Below are 26,128 nucleotides of genomic sequence, written 5' to 3' on the forward strand. Positions count from 1 at the left end.
ATCTCACATACAGAGGAGGTAGACATTTGGAAGAATGTCACACACAGAAGTAGGGAAACCAGGGACCGTTCGGGAAGCTTGCAGTTACAGAATCGAATTTGAAGCTCTTTCTCTTATCAAGGATGATAAGGAAGAGCAGCAAGAACATGAGTGAACAGTGTGATGCGGCAGCTAAAAAGGCCAATGCTATTTTAGGCTGCATCAATAGAAGTATAGTGTCTAGATCAAGAGAAGTAATAGTGCCACTCTATTCTGCTCTGGTCAGGCCCCACCTAGAATATTGTGTCCAGTTCTGGGCACCACAATTCAGAAAGGACATTGAGAAACTGGAGCGTGTCCAAAGGAGGGCGACAAAAATGGTGAAAGGTCTGGAAACCATGCCCTATGAGGAACGACTTAGGGAGCTGGGGATGTTTAGCCTGGAGAAAAGAAGGTTAAGAGGTGATATGATCGCCCTGTTTAAATATTTGAAGGGATGTCATATTGAAGAGGGAGCAAGCTTGTTTTCTGCTGCTCCAGAGAACAGGACCCGGAACAATGGATGCAAGCTGCAGGAAAAGAGATTCCACCTGAACATTAGGAGGAACTTCCTGACAGTAAGGGCTGTTCGACAATGGAATGCACTCCCTCGGAGGGTGATAGTCTCTCCTTCCTTGGAGGTCTTTAAACAGAGGCTGGATGGCCATCTGTCAGGGATGCTTTGATTTGGATTTCCTGCATGGCAGGGGGTTGGACTGGATGGCCCTAGTGGTCTCTTCCAACTCTATGATTCTATGATTCTATGATTCTATCCCTCTGGAAAAGTGCAGGTGACCCTGGGAGTACCACCATAGAGAATAGCTGCTACTGAGCCTTGGAGGAGGAGTGTGGTAGTGGAGGGCTCCTTGCTGAGGGCTATGGAATCAGGATTTGTGGTCCTGACAAGGTGTCTCAGGAAATGAGTGGCTCTGAAGATGGTGCCACCAAGAACTATTTGGATACTTAGATCATGGCCTGCAGTGTCATGAGGAGAGACTTCTGACAAAGGATGGTTTGCACCTCAAACCAGTTGGTAGAAACATTTGTGCCAACAGTCTCAAAAATCTGAACAGGAGGACTTTGAACTGAGATATAGGGGGGAGGGAGACAGTATATTTGGAAGATAGGAGTTCATCAAGGGCTAGAGGAAATAGTCAAACTGTTATAGAGGGAAGAAGGGAAATAGTACAAGGATCCAACAGTGGGAGGGAGAAACACAGGCCATTGTCAGGGGAGGACCCATGGTTTTAGATATCTGTACACCAATGCACAAAACACAGGAAATAAACAAGAGAAATTTGAACTCCTAGTACATCAAAGCAAACGCAATACAATAGGCATCACTGAAACCTGGTGGGATGTGTCTCATGATTGCAATACAGTAAGAGGGGTATAATGTTTTTAAGAGAAATATGCCAAATAGGAAAGAAGTAAGAATAGCATTATATGTCAGGGATCATAGAATCATAGAAGCATAGAAATGGCACAAGAGCCATCCTCTCCAACCCCTTGCCATGCAGGAACTACAATCAAATCATCCACAACAGATGGCCATCCAGCCTGTGTTTAAAGACCCCCCCAAAGAAGGAGACTCCACCACACTCTAAGGGAATGTGTTTCACTGTCTAACAGCTCTCCTAATATTCAGGTGGAATCTCTTTTCTTGTAGCTTGCATCCATTGTTCTGAGTCCTATTCTCTGGATCAGCAGAAAACAAGCTTGCTCCCTCCTCAATTTGACACCCTTTCAAATACTAAAACAGGGCTATCATAATGTGGTGGAAATTCTTTTTTGAAATATAAAAACTATAGAAAGATGGAGTCACCTTTGTCAGCCAGAGAGATGGTTTTTGAAATAAAGGCTTGGAGTTACTAGAGCAAAGGAATAGTGAGTGCATCTTGACCTAGATGGAAGCTGGCACCAGTAGAAAGACATAACATAAACTACTGAGATAAGGATACATAGTTGACATTCAGAAGCAAGGTTAGGATGAATTCCACTGAATTCCTACAGGAGGGGTAAGGAGTGATGATGCAGTTTTAATGTATGCATGTATTTCTGTTCTGATTGTAAGAATTCTATATGTTTAAATTGTAATTAGCCAATCAGGTGTATTGAAGAAGCTTCTTTGTCTTGAATAATATAAAAAGAACCATTTTGTCTTGTTCGGGGCCTCAGCTTTTTGGAACTTGAATTCCACTGAGTTCAATGTTTTCCTTTGTCGACAACTGGAAATAAACTTATGGATTTTCAATTACTAGGTCCTCTTGCTAATCCTATTGATCTGCCAATCCTAGAAATCTAAGTTTCCTGAAATTTCTGTTACAATATCACTTCTTAAATATCTCTTCTCCAGGCTATACATACCTAGCTCTCCAAATCTGTCCTCATAGGGTTTGGTTTCTAGACAATAGTGTTATTGCCATTGTCTCTTAAAGATATGTCAGTACTACTCTTTCCCAACTACCTCTTTTGGCACATTTTGTTTGGCTGCTCAGCAAAAGCCTGTCTGACTTTGGATACTCTGGTAGCAGCGATGCTGCCAGCTCCATAGCCTCTTGCCTCACATGAGTATGTAATCCCACCACTATAGAACGACAAAAACAGGAATCAATGCAAATGGTAAAATAATTAGAGTGGTTTGGAAGATTCTGATGTGGAATGTGTTTATGAAACAATAGAAAACAATTAAAACAGCATTAGCAACATCTTTGCTATATGAATTGTGGGCATTTAACTTAACAGACACAATTTAACAGACTTCATGTAAAAGTCAAGGGCAGGTTTTGGGGACAAAATTATGTATTTTTATATGACTCATGGATAAGTCGAGGGTAAAACCTAAGAGCATGTAACAAAGGATCTAGAATGAAGGAAAGGAAAACAATGCCAAAGAACTTACAAAATTCTAGCAGCCATAACTGCTTTGTGCTCACCCTAAAATCTGGATGGATGAGAGAGCTGAGGGGAGGTCAGTGCTTCTAAAACAGAACTTTTACCTAGAGATGGTTCCCTTTTTACACAAGAATTAAAGTACAGTACTTAAATTTACCCTTGGATAAGCCATGTTTTTGGGTCAATTTTTTGGCTAAAATTTCTAGGCTTATACATGAGCATATACAGTAATTCAAGCAATCGGAGAAGGCAGAGATGGGATCATTGCCTTTATTGATGTCTTTTTGGTTTAGTTTCTAAAGACATGTGAAACTTACCTGTGCAAAGTTTCTTGACAAATTCATCCAGTATAACCATAGTGGAAAGGTCATCAAACTGTTGCAGCCTTATTATCCTGTCACGTGCAGATGGCCCAGCTAAAGTACGTAGTTGTTCTACATCATATCTCTCTCCAATTCCAATGGGAAGCAATGATACCCCTAGGGGAAAGTTAACCATGTTCAAATACATCTTATTTTCATTTTGCATGTCAACATAATACTCGGAAATTGTCTAATGGAAAGCAGGTTTCACAAACTGTTGATAATTATGTCCTTATAAAAATATGTTGCACACCAAACCAATATAATCTCCCGAGCAACTGGGACTCTGGGCAGAGGCTGGCCCGGACCGAGAGGCAGCTCCTGTGCCCTTTTCCAACTGGGCTTCTGCCTTGCCTCGGCCCCTGGACTCTGGAGGGTGGAGTGATGGCAGGTCTTAAACCACGCTCCCTCCCTTCCTTCACCACCCGCTGGCTGAACGCCAGGCCAAGAGGCAGCTCCTGCTCCTTTTTCCACCTGGTCTTTAGTAATCTCTTAGGGGTATGTGGCATGGAGAGCTCCTACTTCCCCCTTGTGGTTTTAGACTGTAATGCTCTAAGATTGTGTTTTATTTAATATTGTTTTTCAGGAATGGGATGGGGGGGTTGAGAATGAGGATTAATTTTTTATTGTACCTGTTTTGCTATGTTAATTGCTATGTGTTTTTCATTGTTATTTTTATTGTTTTTGTGAATTGTGATGTATTTTTTTGCTATTTATTGTTATTGTGATTTGTCATGTTATTTTTATTGTTACTATCGTTTGCTATATGTATTTTCTTTACTGTTGTAACCCGCCTGGATTGGGTGGGCTATAAATAAATTGTTATTATTATAATATTAATTATAATTATAATTATGATCAGATCCTTTATTTTACTTAATTTTACTATGAAAAAACAATGACATTTTGCCAAAGAATACTTTGCTGAGAGGAGATTTCCCCCTCTCCCTTGCAGCCTCCTGTGCACCACAAAAAGATACTCCAGAAGTCCAAGAAATCCTTCTGAGCTAATTATTAGGTGCTGCAGAGAGCTGCAGGGTGAAGATGATGGAAGGAAAGTTTTGTTGTGCTAGCAATCATCTGCCATTGGATTTTCAGCTTCATAGTTGAAATCATCAGAAAATTTCAAAATTAAGGGGGGAAAATTGAACAAGATTAACATATGTAGTATAGACACACTGCTGCCACTTGCTTAACCACATTTAATCAGTCAGGACCAGGGCATGATATTCCACCTGCTTCAGATACAACAGTGAAAGTTATGAAAGCTAGAAGATTATTCTCAGAGGGGCAGGATACAAATAAATATTATTATTATTATTATTATTATTATTATTATTATTATTATTATTCATTTTGAGGGGAATTTTGAGGGCAAGGCTGGAAGTGTTGTGCAGCTACATTATATAATAATGAACATGGTTGGTGACTGAGTTGTTGCAGTGAGCTGCAACATCTGTACCATGATATTTTTTTTCCTTGTTAGAGGACCTGCCATGCGATATCTGAGGCAAGTGCAAGCTAGTTGCCCTGTTGGAGGAGAAGGAGCAGCAGCTTGAACTCCATGCCTCTGAAGATGAAACTTGTTTTGGAAAGAATGGAATGGGGTCTCAAGAAATGCAAGAAATGGGATATATCTCTAGTAGAAGTGAGAATTCAAAAAAAAAAAGGAGCTGGAAGAGAAACCCAGAAGCAAAACTATAAAGAACCACATTTCAAGCTTGGAGCTATAACATTAATACCAAACTTTCCTTTATCCAGTAATTATGACAGGAACAAGGACAAGAGCTCTGCTTCTCAGAAGGCATGGCAGTGATCAAAGAATAATAGAATCATAGAGTTGGAAGAGACCGCAAGGGCCATCCAGTCCAACCCCCTGCCATGCTGGAACTATCAATCAAAGCATCCCCAACAGATGGCCATCAAGGCTCTGTTTAAAGACCTCCACATGGGAACAGTAAAGAAGATAAAGTTTTTTCAGACCTACATAATTCAGTCTATAGAATTGATATTTTTTTATTTCAAAAGATTTATGGACAGAAATTAAAGAGGTAGAAATAAAAATAAATAAAGTATCTGATCATAATCAAATTGTTTTGGAAACCTTTAACCTAAAAGGGGAATTCACATGGAAATTAGATAACATTTAATCAAATATGATCTAATAATAAGCAAAAGAACAAATGAAATATTTCTTTAATGAAAACACAGTCGGAGAAGTAAATATGAACACAATATGGGATACCTCAATAGCAGTCATTAGAGGCTTTCAAAAGAAAAAGAACCGTGAAAGGAAGAAAAATAAAATAAAAAAGCAATCCAAGAAATCTCAATGAGGATTCAAGAGAAAGAAAAAGTAAAATCCACAAGATGTAAAAACTCAAAGAGAAATTTATCTTTTACAGAAACAGTTGGGTTTCTGAGGAAATAATGTTCAATTTATTACTTTATGTAGTATCATCTTAATGCTGTAATACATTCACTTTTATTCTTTTTACCCATTTTTGTATCTTGAACCTGCGGTATAGATTTTTATGATCAGTTTTATAACTATGTTTCATTTTTAGGTACTGTACTTCTAATGTACTTATATTGTTTCACATTTATATGGCATCCATACGATACTCTATATACATTTCAGATTCTGTGTTATTACATTTTAGCTGTTTTCTAATTGCTATAGAATTTCTATAGGATTTTATTGTGTGTTTTATTTGTTTTAGTGTCACTTTGTGTTATTTTGAAATGGCCTAAAAGCTAATCAATAAAAATTTCTGATTCTGACTGAGGAAATAAGCAAAAAATTAAAATTTACAATACAGAAATACTTTGAACATGGGAACAAAGTGAGGAAATTACTGGCCTATAGAGTCAAAAAAATTGAAGGAAAAAATCTAATTACAAAATTATGAGAAAACCAAGAAAGACACACAAATCCCCCTCCCCAAATCAGAGAAATCATTTACAGTTACTTCAGAAGTCTCTATACAGAAAGACATGAGAAATATTTGGGGAAAATAGAAAAAAATAAATCTAAAAGAAGAAACAAAAGCACTATTCAATAATAAAATAACAAAACAAGAAATAAGAGACACCATTAAAAAGGGGGGGAAATGGTAAAGCTTCAGGTCCAGATGGATACACAATGCTATATTATAAATTATTTTAAGATGACCTAATCGACCCATTACAAAAACTCTTCAATGAAATTCTAAAAGAAGGTATTCCAAATATTGTAATGGAGGAAAAAGGACTAAATAAGCAATTTTGGTGTAAATCCCAGGGAAAGGGTGGGTTAGGCCTCCCTAATATAAATGGATATTATGAGGCTGGGGAGGGGCGTGTCAGTGTCAGTGGCAGGGGCACCCCATAAAACCCAGCTCGCTGGGGAACCTCCCCATCCTGCCCCCTCTAAGGCCCCGAGGGACTGTGTTTGTTGCCGCTGTTGCCGGAGCGGCTGCCTGGGAGAGGAATCCACCCGCGCAGCTGCGCTCCCACCCAGGACTCGCCGCCAACGGACTCACAGCCACACTTGCGCAACTGCACATGGCTGCAGGGGACGGGGGGGGCAGGGTCCTATTAGCTGTGTCTGCAACAGAGGATTGACTTGGAAAGTAGTCTTACTCTGTTGCAGTTTTCTTACATTGTCTGTGTATGGGGTATATATGCTCATGGATTGTGTTTTTCCCATGAGCACCAATGTCATTCTAGCCCCCTCGATGATGTATATTGCCATCCAGCTATAGTATGGTTTTTAGAGTTTTATTTTCTTGAGTTATGTATTGTTGTGGATATTTATTCTGGGTTTTCGCTGTATGGAGGGTGGGCTTGCACTATTTTGTATTTTCTTGTAATTACTCTTGTATAATTTTGTATTTTGTTATAACTGTATTGTTGTATATTGTATAACTTTGTACTTTGTATTTTGTTGTAACAGAACTGTTGTATATTGTTGTAAACCACCCTGATGTTTCGAAGGGCGGTATATAAATAAATCTTTTATTTATTATTTATTTATTAAAATATGTAATAGAAGGTATGTTAGGTACATTAGATCTGGACTGGTTAGAAACAGGAAAAGAAGAAATATATATGAAAATAGGGAATATTTTCTTTAAAGAATTTAGTAGGAAAGAAATTAAAGAAACCAAGAACTCACTCATGAAAAATATATTAGAAATATGGAATAAATATAAAAAAGAATTATTGAATGAAAATTCATTGATAGTACCAATAATAATGGTAAAGTCATTCCCAAAGAATTTAAGAAATTTATTAGATAAGGAATTAAAGAAAAGGAAGATAGATAAAATAGAAAATTGGATAGAATTAAAAATAGGAAGAGAAACTATGAAATATAAAAGAGAAACTTAGGGGAATAAAAATGTCATGGTTTCATTATATGCAAATAGAACAATGGTTCAAAATTGGTTCAAAAAGAATATAGAAAAGAAAAAATATACGCAATTTGAACAAATAATTCAGAAAGAAAAAGAACTAGCGGAAATGAAAGTATGAATGAAATAGCTAGCAAAATGTATAAAATATTAATGGAGAATAAAAGAAAAGAAATAAACCAAAATATTTGAAAAGAGATATGGGAAAAAGAATTAAGATGTAAATTTTGTGAAAATGAATGGAATAACATTTGGGAACAAAGACATTTGAAAAATCTATTGGTATGAATTAAGGAAAATTATTATAAACTGGTCTGGAAATGGTACTTGACACCAGTGTGATTACATAACATAGCTAAGAATAATCAAAATATTGTTGGAGAGGATATAATGAAGTAGGATCATATATACATATGTGGTGGCAATGTAAAAAAATTGAGAAATAGTAATATTAGAAATAGAAAACATTATGGATACAAGAATAGATAGAAAACCATATATAGTATTGTTATCACTGTAAAATGATGTAGAATGGGGGGGGAAAGAAAGAAATCTTGTAACAAATTTGCTTACAGTAGCGGGATTAATTATAACAAGAAGTTGAAAAACAAAAATAAATGTGGAACTGGAGGATTGGTATAAAGAAGTCTGGCAAATAGCGGTTAATGATAAATTGACATGTAAATTGAAGAAAGGATTATGGAAAAGAAATCATTTTGATGAAATATGGGAAAAATATTAAAAAGGTATTAAGAAAAGAAGATGGAAAATTAACTTCACGAGATGAATTAAAATTTTGGTTGGAGTATATGGATGGGAATTGCTCTGAGGAAGTTGTGCACTGAGGTGATATTTAGTATAAAGTAAAGTGTTAAACCATATATTTGTATGAAGAAAGTGTAATAATTTGTATTGTAAAATTTAAAAATATTAATAACAAAAAAGAACAAACATATGGGAAATTGATATTTTATATGCTCACATCCATAAGAATACTTTATGCAGCCAATGGGAAAAAGAAAGAAATACTGAATGTAAAAGAGTGGATATTGAAATTGTATATTATATGGAGACTGATAAACTCACACATTTGATAAAAAATATTACATGATAGATAAATTTAAGAAGGATTGGGAACCATCGATTTCATTTTTAAAAGAGGAATGGGGTACAAATATGATTATTGGGCTAGAAGAAAATAAATATTTGATTTAAAGAATGAGAGATGAATTCATTTGATACTGAATTAAGAAAGAAGGCAAGAAAACATGTAAATATGGAGTCACATTGCCTTTGCATGGTTTTTGTGGCCATGTGGCCATGTTCTACAAGAGTTTATTCCCGACATTTTGGCAGCATCTGTGGTTGGCATCTTTGGAGAATGCTGGTCTGGAAGTGAGCGGAATATATATACTGTGTGACCCTTGGTTGAGAGGAAACGATTTGCATGTTAATCTGTGGGTTGGTCTGTTGTTGAATGGCAAGGCCTCAAGGTATCTTTTTAATAACAATCCATTGTTTGCTGGGAAATCCCCTGACCCTGGGTGGGTTTCATTTGCATGGGATGGGTCTCAATTTCTTGGACAAATTCTACATGGACAGAGCACTCCCAATGGGCTGCCCCGTCTCCTGTTCAGCCTTTGAAACTTTTAGCGCATTCTTAGAATGGGCTGTTAAATTGCAATCTGAATTACATGGCGTTGTCCATTATTTGGATGATTTTTTATTTGCTGGACGAGCTGGAATGGGACAGTGTGCTTTTCTCATGAAGCAATTTGCCCTGCACACTGAAAACTTGGGGAGCCATTTGCTCACAAAAAGACAGGGGGTCCAACCACTTGCATTAAATATTTAGGGATTGAAATTGATATGGTACAACAATGCTCCAGACTACCCTTTGACCAATTGTCACAAATTAAAGATCGCTTAATTGCGTTTTTGCACAAACAGAAGGCTATCCTTAAAGAATTCCAACAGCTGATTGGACATCTTAATTTTGCTTGCAGAGTGGTAGCCCACAATAGGGCCTTTTTGAGATGCCTCTGTATGGCTAAAGTGGGGATAAAACTCAAACTCAGTTCCAACTATAGAGGTATGGATGAATGATTTAGCTTTATATGACACTTTATCAGCATACGCAAATAATAGTACATTTCAACATTTGCAAAACTTTGGGAAAACAAATTCACTTTCACAGAAGCAAGAATTAGATTAATATACTTTGAAGTAGTAATTTTATATCTTAAATATAATAGGAATAAGAACAATATAAAAGGAAATATAGAGTGGTATTTACAATACTGAATTTGATGAGGAAATAAAGTTTGTAAGTTGTTTGTGAAAGTAGATGGAATTTGTAAAATGTATAATATGGGTATGTAAATCATTTTTATGTTGGAATAAACTAATAAAAAAGCAATTATCAGGTCAGAATTCACAGCGAAGCCATTGAAATCCATAAACACCTGGACAACTTCAACAGGAAAGAAGAAACCCTTAAAGCAAACGAAGTTTGGCTACGAGCCCTGAAAAACACTAAAATCAAGACCCATCAAAGGCAAATGAAAACCACCCAGGTTCAGGGGGGTTTCCCAGAAGACAATGGATCATTAATTAAATAGACACCCTGAGGCCTTGCCATTCAACAACAGAACAATACCTGTAAATCACTTCCTCTCAACCAACAGTACATATACCCCACTCACTCCCATACCAGTATTCTCTGAAGATGTCAGCCACAGCTGCTGGTGAAACATCAGTAATAGTCTTCTAGAACACTGCCTCATAGCCTGAAAAACCCATAAGAAACTGTTATAATAACCTTTAAAGGAGAATGGGTTATTATTTTTTTATTGATGTACTTAGTAACAAAAGGTATGGAAACAGGTTTTATGTTAAGAAAGTTGGAAAAAGTATTGACACTGTATATACATTTAGCAAATATTATGTAATCTACAAAAATAAAATAAAAAATAATAAAAATAAAGGAGAATGGGCTCAAATTTATATTTCCTCTGGCTGTTTACTCACTTTTCCCAAGATGTAGAGACAGAAGTGATGGAGTTAAGACTCAGTTCCATGATCAGGCAGGCTTCCTTAATTTCAAGAAATCCACTGTTGATTCCAAGAAAGCTGAATTCACAACATTTGAGCCCTCAAACAGGTGGCAAGTCCCTTGTTCCCTCTCCTCCATCATCATGATAATTTGAGTCATCTGCCACTAGAAGCGGGATTTGGGCACAAATGAGGTGCCCTTCTGAGCTTCCTGTGTCTGGGAAGCAGTTTCCATCAGTTTAAATCTCAAATTGACAGTTACCTCAGGTAGTGTGGGGACACACAGAGTGGAACTACTCAAGGATTCTTGTGACGTGGTGCCTTTTCAACCTGGAAACCTCTGTATTGTGTTCTAATAGAAACCTCTCTGTATTCTGTACTCTTATCCTGAGTACAGGCTGTGCCTTAGAGTAATCAAATATAGTGGCCATTCCATCACTTTAAGAGTAAGCTATAGCTTTTTGTGACCTATGCAATCAAAGACCTTGCTGTAATCTGGAATTCCCTGATGTGCTGTTTGTTGTTATTGTCCTCGTTTCAATCTCGACCCATGGTGACCCTGTGGATCAGACATTTCTAAGACCTCCTGTCCTTTACTGCTCTTTTTAATTGAAAAATGAGGTAAAATGCTTTATATAAAAGAATAATAAACTATACAAACAGACTATTTTATGAATAGTCCTTATGCAATTTGAGAATTAGAATGATCTCTTCTCATTGTATATCAAGTTATTAACAACAAAATGATTGCCATATACTTATAGCCATTTGTCATTACATGCACTGGAATTTCATTTCCAAAAGCCAGTAAAGAACTGTGGGAGTTGTATCAGGAGGGTTAAAGATTTGTCACTCCTTGACTATCTCAAAAATTAGAGTTAGGGGAGAAACAGACTGCCTCTTTGCAGTGGCTTCCCAGCAGCTGGGGGGGGGTGTCATTTAGATGACACATGCCCCCAAGCGGGCAGAAAGCTGTTGGGTAGCTGACCTCCTGGACAGTTTTGCAGAACTTTGATGGCACACCATTCATATGCTGCACAACACAGGAAAGCCGCAAAGCCGCAGAAAGCCAGCTTTTTACCCACTCAAAGGGGAATGGCTATCTGCCACTTCTTTTTATGCTAGCACAAAGTCAGATCAGGGCCGTGGCATGTGTTTGCTGCAGCCCTGGTCCTGTGGTCAAAGGGGCGGCATCAAGCCACCCCTTCAGGGCCATCTGTTTCGATCCTTACTCTCCCAAATATTCTGATAAAATATAAATAAAAGTAGAGGCAGAATAACAGGATTTACTGTTCACTCTTGCAGAGTATGCAGCAGTATTCACTGAGTCTTGCGACGTATCTGATATAATAATCACTACTGTTTTGGAAGCATTGGGCCGTCCTCCATTAACTTCAGAAATGGCATGTTGCACTGTGAAGTCTATCACTTCACCTGTAAATGAAAGAAAAAATACTTTAAATCATAGAATCATAGAGTTGGAAGAGGCCTCATGAACCACTGAGTCCAACCTTCTGATCACTATAGTATCTTCACATGTAGGATAACACCAGCATTAGTAACAGCAAATAGGAAATTGGCTTAAAACTGGCAAACACAGTGTTACCATACTCTGCATATCCTGCATTATTTGAGAGTACACAAATTTTGTTACATTTTATTATAATAGCAATTGCAGAGGCATGACCCTTGAAAGCTCAGCTGACTTTTAAGTGAACTTCTGACTGGTCATATACCTGAGGGCATGTGGAAAGAACCCCTGTAACTTTATGGCTGTGAATATCACTGCTTCCCACTTCCTGCCATGTTCATTTCCTCTTAGAGGTTACAAACAAGGTTTCTGAAGCCCAAAGCATTAAGCCAATCTTTCTGCTATCCCCACTGTACTTTTCCAAACCTGATTCCTATCCCAAACTCCCTGGGACTGTCCTGATCTTATTACTTCTTGATTAAATCAATGTCACTGCCATCAACCAAAAATATTCCTTTTCTAACTTTGTTAAAACCATCAACCAGGTGAGAATCCCATTGTTTTAGGGATTCCTGGAAAATCCACCCAACTGCCCCAAGACTCTATAAAAAGTGTGCCTTGGCACTCATACATTGGCTCAGTTTGAAATCAGGCAGGAATGCTGTTAGATTTCATATTGACCTCTCAACACAGGTTGGCTGTCCCCCTATATTTCAGGCAGCCTTGTTGAGCCACTGTCACTTTCATCATCCCTTGATTGTGAAGCAGATAAGGCAGGTGAAATCAACCACAAGGACCCACTGACAATCAGAAGACACAGAGATTTTATTTTACGGCGGGGCCCCTCCTCATGTAAAGGTGCAAAGAGGGAGCCCTGAACTCAGATATTGCCAAGCATTTATAGAAATTCATACAAAGACCGGAAATCCAAAGCCCTATATTCCTCCTCCCTTTGTTGCATTTCATTCTATATCTATGTTAGCACATTCATTTTATGGTATCAACAAAACATGTTTACATTTCAAGAAATGGTGGGTCAAGTTGTTCTGAAACTTTGAAACCTTCAGACGTGTTATTGTTCTAGGTGCCTTTTAGTTTATAATATAGGACGTTTTCTAACCACACAGCAGAAAGCATAAACTGCATGTTCGAAACAAGGCCTTTGCAAGGCAATAAAACTGAACTTGGTCTTTGCTTAAGCCTCAAGTAATCATCTAGTCTAACCTCAAAATCACACTGATGGACTGTCATAGTCAAGCAGTTTTTAAATGCATTTTTTTCAGCTACAGGCTGCTGACCACTACAATTGGAACACTGCTTCCTCACTGGTAAAGTTTTGCCTTACCTCAACCTTGCAACAAGCAACTGTCTTTAATTTTGTTAGTTCTTGTGTGTGTGCATCTATGAATGATATTGCATGAATGGTGATTTCCCCCTTTGCTTTTAATTAATAAAACTAAGTTGTACTTTGCACTCTGGGAGTTCTTGGACTTGTTATACAAAGGTGTGATCCCAGCTATCATCACCATAGCCCTCTCACTGCTTCCACTTGAGCAAAACTAAGTTCCACATTGAATTCAGTTTGTGGATCTCCTATCAGGACCCCCCTGCAATTTAGGTAACAAGATTCTATTTTAATACTACCATTCAAAGCAAATATCTTAATGGATGTATAATGATCTCCAGTGGGAAGAAACAACCAATAAATATTATCACTCAGGTTAGTGTGCTACAAATATCCTTAGCAAGTTATTTGTTGTTAAATCCTTATCCAGACGGATTAAAAATCTCAGTGTCATCTTACTTTTTGTCCTCAAAGGAATTCAATGTACTTCCAGAAATAAAAATGCCCCACATCTTTAGTAAGATGTTCATGTAATGGGAAATATTTGTTTTCAGTAGCTGTCAAACCCCCCCTCCCCCCCGCTTGCAAAATTCTGTGTCTTAAAAATGTTTGAACCCTTCAGGTTGTTTTTTTTTTTAAATTTCCCCTCTGCCTAGACTGACTCAGCAGGATACACTAGGTTTTTTTTTTTAACTGAACTGGCCTTTCTGTGATAGGAAGATATGACTTTTGCATTTCGTATGAGTAATAAAAAAATTGTCCAGGACATTTATAATGTGGGCTAGAGGGAGAAGAAAATTTAGCATTCCTATTCAAGTTGCTCTGGTTACATTTTCAGTGAAATTTCATTTGCACCCTTAAGCCATTATTTAAGTTTTCACATTGTTTTGTTCACTTTCTCATACTGTTTTTATCTATATTTTATAAATATTGATGATTTATGCCTATCTCTAAATTCATAGTACATTTTTGTTATCAATATTAGTTAGATATATACTATACCAACATAAGAATAAAATTGTTATAACAGAACTCTTAAGTCTGCCTCTTTGCAAACTGGTCATGCCTTACCTTCTAACCTACTAGTTTTTAAAGGTGAATTTGTTTTACAAATTATTCCAAATGTGTGCAAAGAGATTACTAGTCAATTTTTCTACTAGAGTCATTATCCAAATTTTATTTAATCAGTTGCACAGTTTGTCATTTTCTAGTGTTATCCATTCCCTAGTCCACATCAAGCAACTTGCATTGTAGTAGATTTTGAAATTGGGCAGTTCCAAACCTCCTCTTTTTTATCACCTTGGAGTATTTTCATCTTAGTTCTTGTTTTTTTCTTAGCCCAAATGAATCTGGAGATGTCTTGCTGCCAGTCAGTAAATAGTTTATCATTATGGATAACCGAAATTGTTTGAAATAGAAATAACATCTTTGGAAATATATTCATTTTGACTAGTATTATTCTTCCTAGAAATAACATTTGTATTTTCCCTGCAGTTCTCTAGGTGCTTTTTTATTCCCTTCCAAACCTGGTTATAATTATTTTGAAAAAGATAGGAATTTTTATTTGTGATTTTGATTCCTAAATATTTCACTTTATTCCTGACTTTAAATTCTGTTATTTCTTCTAGCTATTTTCCTTCTTGTTTGGACATATTTTTGTGACTATTTTTGTCTTTTCTTTATTGACTTTAAATCCAAATATCCTTGCAAAATATTTAAATAATCATAATAGATGGACTATGCTATCTTGCGGATTCTCCAAGGTAATCATCAAGCCATCACAAAGGCTCACAGCTTGCTCTCCTCCTTTTTCATCTTTACTCCTCTTATTTGTTCTTCTGATCTTATTCTCTTATTCAACACTTCCAGGGCTGTTATGAATAATAGTGGGGATAGTGGACAACCTTGATCTGTTCCTTTAGAGATTGGAAATGTATCTGTTTTTTCCCCCATTTACTGTATGATCAGTTTCACTTTCTGTATATTGCTGTGATCCACTCCGAGAACAATGTTCCTACTTTTATCTTATCTAATACTGCACCTAATACTGACCAACTTACATTGTCAAATGTGTTTTCAGCAACTAATCAGTTTGTTTAATTTGCTTTTCTGTCTGGTAAATTGTCAATAACAGTAATTCTCCTTGGGGATTTGTATTCTGGTTTTCATACATGAAAAAGAAGAAACTATTTCCTCCCAAAAATATTTCACTATTTGGCATTCTATATTCTTTCCAGTAATGGACATATTTTTATTGATGTTGAAACAGGACATATATGCTACCTATGTCTAACTTGAATACATTTTCTTTTCTCCAAGCTGAGATAGATTTATATGAAAAAAGCTCCATAATTTCTTCTCATTTTATTCTGAGTTTTCATTACTTAAATCTGCTTCTCATGGAAGCTGAGAACTCCATAGCATACCAAACTTTACTTCTAATAGCCAAATATATAAAAGAGAAACTTGCCCTCTACCAATAGTACTAGTGAGTTGGCTAGTGATACTGAGGAGTCTAGCTGAAATTTGTCAGGGTTTCAACCAAGACTGAATTAGAATGGCCTAAACAGCTGTTTATATAAGGCAAACCAGGTCATTGGTGCAGTTACTCAGTCATTTTGAGTGGATTTTTCCAGAAGAAAGAATGGCCAGAGGTGTGGAAATGAGCAAACAATAAATGGAAGCATCGTAAACAAAAAGGTGTCATCTCCAATAATAGTAACCTTTGATTTCCAACTTTTCTGACAGATACCCGGTGTCTTCCCATATCACAATCCTATGTGAAGGGATTATGCAAATTCCAGCCTCAGGGGGTTCTATCCTATCTATGTGTGTTAGTGCTTCCATACCAAGTATGACAGATCTCTATATATTTGGGCAGACTACCTCTTAGCATTGGGGCACCCATCTGTGGCTATGTGACCAAATATCCCTTTTTATTATTGAGTTGATTTTGAAGGTCAGTTGAGGTGATGGCCTGGGTGGTAGCACTGCACTCTAAAAAAGTAGGGAAAATGTTTAGTTTTAAATAAATAAGAAAATATGAGTGTCATCAGAAAAATAAGTCTTGTTAGGAATGTACTGGAATATAGCCTTCCTTCAGCCCAAACCGAACAATCACTTACCTAGTTTGCTAGGGCCTTGTTCTCTTTGATGAATTGAGCTCACTATAGACAAAAGAATTGCCTTCTCTTGGGGTACATTCCATGACATTTCCAAAGTATTGACTTCTCCATACTGAAGAACAGCCACTTGAGTTGCTGTATGGCCTGGAGATTTATGAAAGAAAAAACACTGAAAGATTAAAACACTGGAACTTAAGACTGCCTGAATCTTACTAGCAACACTGCCAAAATTATTTCATAAATCAAACCTAGCCTGCAACAAACAATCTGAGACTCAATTCATGGCTCCTTGTCAATCTATTGTTAATGAAAGTTACATGATAACAAACATCAGAGACACTACAAAAGAGACATAGGCAGGTTCCACACCTCCAAAAAGTATGTGCTCAGCACGTACTAGGGTTAGGAAGGGACATCCTTTCCGGATGCCCCTAACCCTAGTACGTGCCAAGCACATACAAAATGGCGGCACCCATTCTACATGGGCGCTGCCATTTTGACGTAGCAGACGCTTAGCATCAACACGTCACGGCGCAGAAATGACGCTGCAAGTGTGCCATTGGCACCTTGCGGCATCATTTCCGCACAGCAAAAAGAGCCCGCTTTTTGCGAGTTCTTTTTGCTGCACCAGGGAACCACATGGTTTGTCCTCTGCGGTTCCCTGCCGCAGCAAACACAGGTGCTCGCAGAGCGCCCTTTTTGGGCACTCTGTAAAGCACCATACTATACTATTTTTTGTTACACATGCGCTCCAAAATTGAAAGGTACTTTGAAATCAAATAATAACAAAGGACTTTAATCCAGGTTTATAGTGCAAGAATTGTCATTTGACCAAAAAACAAAACCAAACAAAACCAAGAAACTAGGAAGGAGTTGGATATAGGCATTGTTTGTAGTCGCTATGGTTGAATTATACCTATAGGAACACATAAAATTACTTCCAAGTAGGTACAAGCTTGGAACACTTGTATCCAAAACTCTCATTTATTAATATGTAGTCAGTAAATAGAATCATGGAATCGTAGAGCTGGAAGAGACCACAAGGGCTACCCCTTGCCATGTAGGAAATCTCAATCAAAGCATACCCGACAGATTGCCATCCAGCCTCTGCTTAATGACCTCCAAAGAAGGAGACTCCACGACACTCTGAGGGAGTGTGTTCCACTGTCGAACAGCCCTTACTGTCAGGAAGTTCTTCCTAATGTTGAGGTAAAATCTTTTTTCCTGGAGCTGAGCTTGCATCAATTGTTCCATTTTTCACATGACCAGGAGAAGTAGAATAAATTATGCAAAATGAGCAATGTAATTATGCTCATCCTTTTTAAAGTGTTTTGAGAGCACCAGTAGTGAACATTATTCATGACTCTCCTCATGAAGAAATTCAACATGAATTTTAAATTTCTAGAACAATGAAGGGAATATACATGACTCACCAACATCAGTGTGTTCAATAAATGCTTTCACAAAAAGTTTCATTTTCTCAAACTGTGATTCTTTAACATTAGGATTTCCATCCAGAAGAAATATCACATCTATTGGACTGTTGCAGGTTCCTAAGTGTACAAACAAGTATACATTTTATTTACTGATCAACTAGACAATGATAAATCTTTACAGAGAAAGACAATTAGGTTTAAATAACCTTTTTTCAAGGAAATGTTACAATAATACTCTATTTTCTTTTTAAAATGCAGAAAATTGTTTCTGTATTAGTTTGATTGGTAAAAACTTCCTGAACATCTCCTAGAATACTGCTGAGCACTGTAGCACTCCCAATTCAGACTCTGGGCCTCCCTATTAGCTTTTATCAGCACAGAACATATTCTTTTGTTCTGGGATCTTTTCTGCTATGACAATACAAATTATTTGTTTATTATTTGCTTATTTTATTTGTATCCTCCCTTTCACCCAACTTTGGGTCCAGAGGGTCCCACCACATAAAATATAACAAAATACAGCTTTAAAACCTTGGTTATAATGCAGTGGTTATGTTTTTAAAAGTTTTAAAATAATTAAACTATTCTGTTTAAAATAACTGGATCAAAACAGTTGAAAAGCATTTAAAATATAATACTGAGAATAAAATGTATTCCTTATTTTAAAAAAACGTCAGTAACAACCAGTTGACTGAAAAAAGCTTGGCTAAAATTAACAAAGCCTTTGCCTAGCAGCAAAAGGAGTGCACATAAGGGTGCAGACTATTCTTCTGTGGGAAGGTTCTAAGCATGTAAATAGCCACTGCAAAGGCCCTCACCGGCCATCCCTATGACAATGGTAGGACCAGGAGAAGGCCCTCATCCAAGAATTTTAAAAATGGCTCATAATTATCTAATGAATTCTTTGATTCCCACAACCTGTCTAAAGAGGACTGCTTCAGAGATACAAGCTTGACAATTTCATGTATCCAGGTATGTTTTGAGTCAAAACAGTTTTCAGCCTATTTAAAGCACTACAAAACTCAGCAAGATATAGCTATTTGAAGGATTTCATGCCTGGCATCCATATTTTTTTCTGCTTTTTGGGGGGCTATGTGGCTGCGCTCTGCAATAATTTATTCCTAACATTTCACCTGCATCTGTGGCTGAAATCTTCAGAGAATGGTATTGTGGAGGTGTGTGAGACATATATACTATTCCTCTTTGTTGAGAGGAAGTGATTTACATATTAATCTTTGTGTTGATCTGTTGGTGAATGGCAAGGGCTCAGAGTGGGAAGATATATGAGAAGGACTGTGTTTATTTAGTTAGTGATCCATTGTCTATTGGGAAACCCCCTGACCCTGGGTGATGTTCATTTGCATGTGCTGAGTCTTGATTTTGATGTTTCCAGGACTGGTACCCAAACTTTGTTTATTTTCAGGGTTTCTTCTTTCCTGATGAGGTTATCCAGGTGTTTATTGATTTCAATGGCTTCCCTGTGCATTCTGACCTGATAGTTGTTGGCATGGTCCAGAATTTCAGTGTTTTCAAATAGCATTTTATGCCCAGGTTGGTTTATAATGTGTTCTGCTGCTCCTGATTTCTCTGGCTGGCCCAGTCTGCAGTGTCTCTTTTGTTTCTTGACTCACATTTGAACACTGAGTTTGTAATCCCTAAGTAGACATGTCCACAGCTACACAGTATGAGGTAAACTCCTTCAGCTGTGAGATGCTCTCTCCTGTTCTTCACTAGGTGAAGCATTTGCTGGATCTTCTTGTTTGGTCAGTGTTTCCTCACCAGTTTCTCTATTTTGTCAGGGAGTCCTTTGATGTATGTTAAAAATACCTTCTCTTTGGGTGGTTGTTTTCCTTCACTCCTGTGGTTTTTTTTCTGGGTGTTGCAGCTCTTCTGATGTTTGAGATGGAGTAACCATTAACCTGTAGAATCCAGTTTAGGTGCTTCAGTTCATCTTCCAGGAAGTGGGGTTTGCAGATCCTTTTTGCACACTCTACCAGTGTTTTTATTGTGCTTCATTTTTGTCCTGGGTGATGGTTGGAGTTATTGAGTAGGTATCTGTCCATGTGTGTAGGTTTCTGTATATCGTGATGCCCAATCGTTGGTTTGGTTTACAGAAAACCAGGACATCCAAGAATGGCAATATTTCTTCCTTTTCTTTTTCCACCTTGAATTGGATGTTCACATGGATTTTGTCCAAATGGTTCAAAAACACGGTCATATTTTCTTCTCCATGGTTTTAAACGGTGAAAGTGTCTTCCACATATCAGAACCATGTTGTGGGCTTTTTTAGTACTGGGGCTTGCTTTTCAAAGTGTTCCATGTAAAAATTTGCTACCAAGGGGCTCAAAGGGCTTCCCATGGCTACTCCAACTCTCTGCTTTTAGGGAGGATACATACCAGCCTGTGGGCAGAGTCACGGCATAGTGTCCGCACACTCGATGCCCCACCCCCATTGTGCCATGATGCCAGGTGCCCTTCTAGATGGAGCGCAGCATCATGGTGTGACTCTTGCACACACAGCACAGTGTGGAAGGGGTGTCATCATGCCACCCTGTCATGACTATGATGCCCCTTCCAGGGAACAGAAAAGAAGCTGCTTTTCACAGCTTCTTTTTGTTTCCTCCAGAGGCTGTGGTGCATGGTTGCCACAGCCCCAATTCAGGATGAAAAGGGGTGGTTTCCCATCACCCATCTGTATAGCCCCTTAGAATCCATTGTCCCACTAGAAGTAGCTTGTGGTGAGGCAAGTTCAAACAGGACTGTGATGAAGGCAAACATCAGGAATAATTTATTCCAGAATGCAATCACATAGCCTGAAAAAACCACAAAAAAATTTAGCTATTTGGTTTGATAGAATAGTAGGACAAAAAATTATTATGGCGATATAAACATTAACATGTCTGAACATTTAGAGTTGTGGTAGAAAGAACTGTGTTAACATTCATCAGAATATTTACAACAGAATTTTAAAGACAAAATTCATAAAAAGAAACAATCCTTATCACTAGCTATTACCTTCTCTTGAGCAACATGTTTTTAATACCAAATCAGGTCCTTCTTGGAGGAGTTTGTTATACCCTTCCAATATTATTGGTGTATGTGGCTGACTTAACTGTTGCAGTTCTTGGATATTCACATTTGGAGTTATACCAATAGGAATAAGGTTGATATCAGTAGGTAGACGAGAGATGGTATCTGTGGCAGGGTTTCCAGTCACCATGTAAACCATTTGTGGTACTTGCCGTCTTCTTCTACTCTTTGTAATAAAGTTTTGTTCAGAGACAAAGTTGAGAGCCTTTCCAGTGTTGGTGGCATTGCCCCCATGGTATTTGATCTCTCTCACCGTTTCAATCACATCTTTCTTTGACTCCATTTCACTGAAGGAATACTCCACCGTGATTGTGAATGAGTACTGTATTATTGTAATATGAATGGTTTTTTTGTCCATATTCATTTTTTTGATTGTCTGAACAATAAATTCTTTGACCAAATTGAAATTCTCCCTGCCAACTTTGTCAGACCCTTCAATTAAAAAAACAATGTTGATCGGCTTGTGAATATTAGTAAATTCTGTTGGGATTGCCTCTGTTAACCCCCAATTTACTCCAGGTACTGTCATTGTAGTAGTACTAGGAACAGTTGCAGTAGGGTTAAGTGTAGTAAACAATACAGTGCTTACTTCAGGCACAAGACCACAAAAGTAATCAATTATTTCATCCCTGTGTTCCCTTAATTCAACTACGCTGTTCATTATGAAAGCCTTGTTCTCAGATGACTGCATTTCAATAAGTCCAATTTGTTCAATGCTTATGTGTGGTCCAAGCCCAACTGGTATCACAATAATTTTCTTCTTTTTCAGGAGTGGGAATATGCTCTGAATTCTCTTTGGATCTTTGCTAGCTGTAAGTAACACAGCTATTCTGGCAGCATTTGTCCTTGGAGCCTTCCCAAACACATGGAATACTACATATTTAAGTACTTCCGTTGCAGAGGCAACATCTCCCCCAGTGTATTTTATATTTTGAACAATCTTTCTCATTTGAGATGGCCTTTTAACATCTTTTAGACCAAGATAAATATGTGAACCAGTGCGATATTCCAGGATAGACAAGCGAATTCGTTTTTGGGAGATATGGAGTTTCTCCATGGTACTAATTATGAAAACTTTCAACTGCTCAAAATCACTCTCAGAAATCTTGTTGGAGCCATCAATCAAGAAGGCAAGGTCCATCATTTTGCTGCAAGAGTAGTCATAAATAATTTCATCATCTGGAGCAATTGTTGTTGTGGTAAGGATTCCATCACTCTCTCCTGGATCACATGAATGGCATGTCAAGTTTTGTCCTACACAATGGCTAGGAAAAAACACACATGAAAAGGAAGACAGTTTTTTAAAAATAGTTTTAACAGTACTATATCACTTACTACAGTTCACACCAAAGAAAAATTAAATGAAGCTTTTATTCATAGAATCATACAGTCATACTTAAACAGCCCACACACATGCAAGATACTTTTGGCCAAAAAGAGGGAGGCATTCTTATCTCTCAGCAGAATATATCCCTATTCACCAACCCCATGGAAAGGGCTTGGATGCTTTAATCTGATTTGCCAGTCACTGTTCCCATTCTGCTTCTTCCTATATATTTTTTGACCTGCCATGAAAACATCATAGAATCATAGAGTTGGAAGAAACCACAAGGGCCATCCAGTTCAACCCCCGCCATGCAGGAAATCACAATAAAAGCATTCCTGACAGATGACCATCTAGCCTCTGTTTAAAGACCTCCAAAGGAGGAGACTCCACCATTCTCTGAGGCAGTGTGCTCCACTGTAGAACAGCTCTTACTGTCAGGAAGTTTCTCCTAATGTCCAGGTGGACAGGGATGTAGCCAGGATTTTGGGAAGGGGAGGGGTTCCAGACTAAGTGCCACCATTATAATGAGGCTTGGGCGCAGCGGCACAGCAGCATGCACCATTCATTTTTCTAATGGAAGGGGGGGTCCGGACCCCAAGAACCCCCCCCCCTTGGCTACGTCCCTGAGGTGGAATCTCTTTTCCTGTAGTTGGCATCTATTGTTACGGGTCCTGTTCTCTAGAGCAGCAGAAAACAAGCTTGCTCCCTCCTCAATATGACATCCCTTCAAATACTTAAACAGGGCTATCATATCACATCTTAACTGTTTCTTCTCCAGACTAAACATAACCACGTCCTAAGTCTTTCCACATAAGGCACAGTTTCTAGACTCTTCTCCATTTTGGTTGCCCTCCTCTGGACACGTTCCAACTTGTCAACATCTTTTTTGAACTTCTGCACTCTGTTTATGCTATATATTAGTTGGGATTGGTATCATGCATTTAACAATATCAGCACCTATATTTGTCCAACATTAATCAATAACTAAACACACATAAGTCTAAAACCATCACTTATTAAAATTGCTTATTGAAACTGCTCATTATCCCATTCCACCACATTTTAAAACTCAAGCCTCCCTTTTCAGCCAATGTAGAAACATCCCACATACATTCCAGAGGAGCTACTTTTTCTACAAACCTTTTTAGCTCTTTTAATTCTCATTAACCTTTACAGCACAACCGCACAGTTTAAACCATCAGCATCAACAATATACTATCAATCCCATCTCTATTTAAAATAACTCAAACCAAATTCTGGCAGGAAAGAGTTAAACTAATGAATTCCTGACAAGAGGAAAAGTCAGGAAAACTAAAGTTGCAGAATAAACTCAGGCTTGCTAGAGAGGTTAAGAACAATAAAAAGTAGAATTAACACCATTGTAAAGGCTAAAGACTTCTTTTAAAATATAATAAAGGGGCTGTACAGCTGAGCGGTGGGATACTGCCCCTTTTTGCCCCAGATTGGTGCCACAGCAGCTGCATGCAGCAACACTGATCCACTCCCTATAGGAAGCAAAAAGAAGCTGCTCCAAGCAGCCTCCTGGAATGGGCGTCATAAGCGTCACAGAGCAGCATCATGACGTCACTTCTGCGCTGTGCCATGTGTACAGGCATGCACCAAGATGGCACCAGGGCAGTGCAGTGAGAACTTGGAGTGTGCAGACACTCAGCCCTTACTGTGTGTATGGGCCAGCACAAAGTGCCGTTCTGTACCGCCCCAAAGTATCAGAAAGAAAACAGATCAACAAGATCCTCATGTGAAGGAAAAGAAAGACAAGATGGCTCATCCATTCGGAGAAGTGAGAAGAGCAGAATCTGAGTGAGAACAAGAGGGAACAAGAAGAGGAAAGAGAGAAGAAGAACTAGAAGAGAGGGGAGGAGGAGGAGGAGGAGGAGGAGGAGAAGAAGAAGAAGAAGAAGAAGAAGAAGGTCAGACTGAAGAACAAGAACATCCAGAATAGATTATCCTTGATTTAAAACAGATCATAAAGAATAACAAGAGAGATGGATTTTTTTTTAACCTGGAACATCAGTTTACTAAACCCTAAATATAAGAGGAGACAAATACTTCATTATTTACAAAAAACTCAAATTTCTCATTATCTATCAGTTTGTTGATAACAGTATAACTATGCCATTGTTTCAATTTTTTTTTTCTTTTCCTAAATCTTGAAAAGGTTTTGTGGAATGAGGATGTGGTATTCGACTGTTGACTGTGCCAATGTTTTATAATACTTGATTATGCCAATGTCTTATAATAATGTGTGAATTCTGTGATATTTTGGAGGGTGGGACTGTATGTGAGGCTTGGAGTACTCTTACCAATGATCCACAACAACTTATTGCAAAACAAGAAAGTTTATTGTAAGAAACACTGCAGAAGTATCCTGGTACACGTCTTCGCAGAATCTAAATCCCAGCAGGCAAGCCCCAGAATAAAACCTCCAGTAGCACCCACCCTTTTTCCCCAGATGTTCCCCACACCACACACTCTTGGCTAACACCAGGGTAACTTCGCACCTTTTAGCCTTGAAGACCAGGCTTCTTCACACCCGTTATCTCTCCTGCATACAATCCCTTAGTGGGTCCCAAGCCAGACCTTCACATTCCCTCTAATATTCCCACACTACCATGGCAGAACTACCAACTAGATCTATACGTTAACATAGACAGGAATTATATATATGAACTACATGCATTTTTGGAAATATATATATGACTGGAAATGTTTAACAGTGTATTAGATCTTAAGGGTTCTGACACTGTAGGCATTCTCCCCTCCTACTTAGATATATAGAAGATATAGATCTTCGTTCGGAGTAGAATGTAGATATATTTGTGCTATGGCAGTCCACCTGATGTTACATGTTTTGTATGTTTGCCATATTTTGGTGCTGGCCATGTGCCGTAATAAATTCATTCATTCATTCATTCATTCATTCATTATCTACCTCCAAAAATGCATATTAGAGTTAAAGATTTGAAATATTTGAGAAATAATAAATTGGAAGAGAGAGCTTTGCTGTGGCCACAAATAAAAAGAAAAGCAGGACAGTTGTGTATGTTAACAATAATTTACCAGCGAAAGAATTGTTCAAAGATCTAAATGAATTTTGAACAACGAAAGTCAATACAAATGCAAGAATACTTGGACAAATATCTAGGACAGAATATCCCTAAACTCTTAGAGTAACAAAAGAGGGTATTAAATCAACCAATATTGGTTGAATATTATTTTACACAGAGAAAATCTTTCCTGTGCAGAAATCAGTGGCCTGTTCAAATGACCAGTTACAGACTTGTGTTCAGATAACTAATAAAGCACTTGACTGTTTTTTCAATCTAAACAATTTCCCCCCAAGCACAGATTTAGCTACCTTGCTGCAGATGGAATTGTTTAGTCCATAGGCAGCATGTATCCAGCCTGTTTCTGCTCTTTTGGAACCCGCATCAACCAACCCAAGCTTAACTCTCCTCCCAAACTTTTTTTCAGTTGAAAAAAGAAGGAATATGTGCATGAATGAGCCTTGTAATTCCAAGTTCTATTCTAATCAAACCAAGATCTGAAACTCACTTTGAATTATGGTTTCATTTCCTAATTAAATG

General features: G+C 37.8%; 1 protein-coding gene across 4 annotated transcripts in view; it reads right to left on the reverse strand.

Moving 5' to 3' along the window:
* The window catches only part of VWF (von Willebrand factor), a 247,354-nt gene that overhangs the window by 127,239 nt on the left and 93,987 nt on the right, over positions 1-26,128 (reverse strand). For all 4 annotated transcript variants that reach the window (XM_042469124.1, XM_042469122.1, XM_042469123.1 and 1 more), the window contains 5 exons: positions 21,119-22,458; positions 18,101-18,220; positions 16,668-16,811; positions 12,017-12,160; positions 3,231-3,392 (listed from right to left, as the gene is read on the reverse strand). In XM_042469124.1, coding sequence (XP_042325058.1) covers positions 3,231-3,392; positions 12,017-12,160; positions 16,668-16,811; positions 18,101-18,220; positions 21,119-22,458 — 1,910 coding nt within the window. The remainder of the gene's footprint in view (positions 1-3,230; positions 3,393-12,016; positions 12,161-16,667; positions 16,812-18,100; positions 18,221-21,118; positions 22,459-26,128) is intronic.

The sequence above is a fragment of the Sceloporus undulatus genome, chromosome 5, assembly GCF_019175285.1.
Source record: "Sceloporus undulatus isolate JIND9_A2432 ecotype Alabama chromosome 5, SceUnd_v1.1, whole genome shotgun sequence".
In the NCBI taxonomy this organism is placed as follows: domain Eukaryota; kingdom Metazoa; phylum Chordata; class Lepidosauria; order Squamata; family Phrynosomatidae; genus Sceloporus; species Sceloporus undulatus.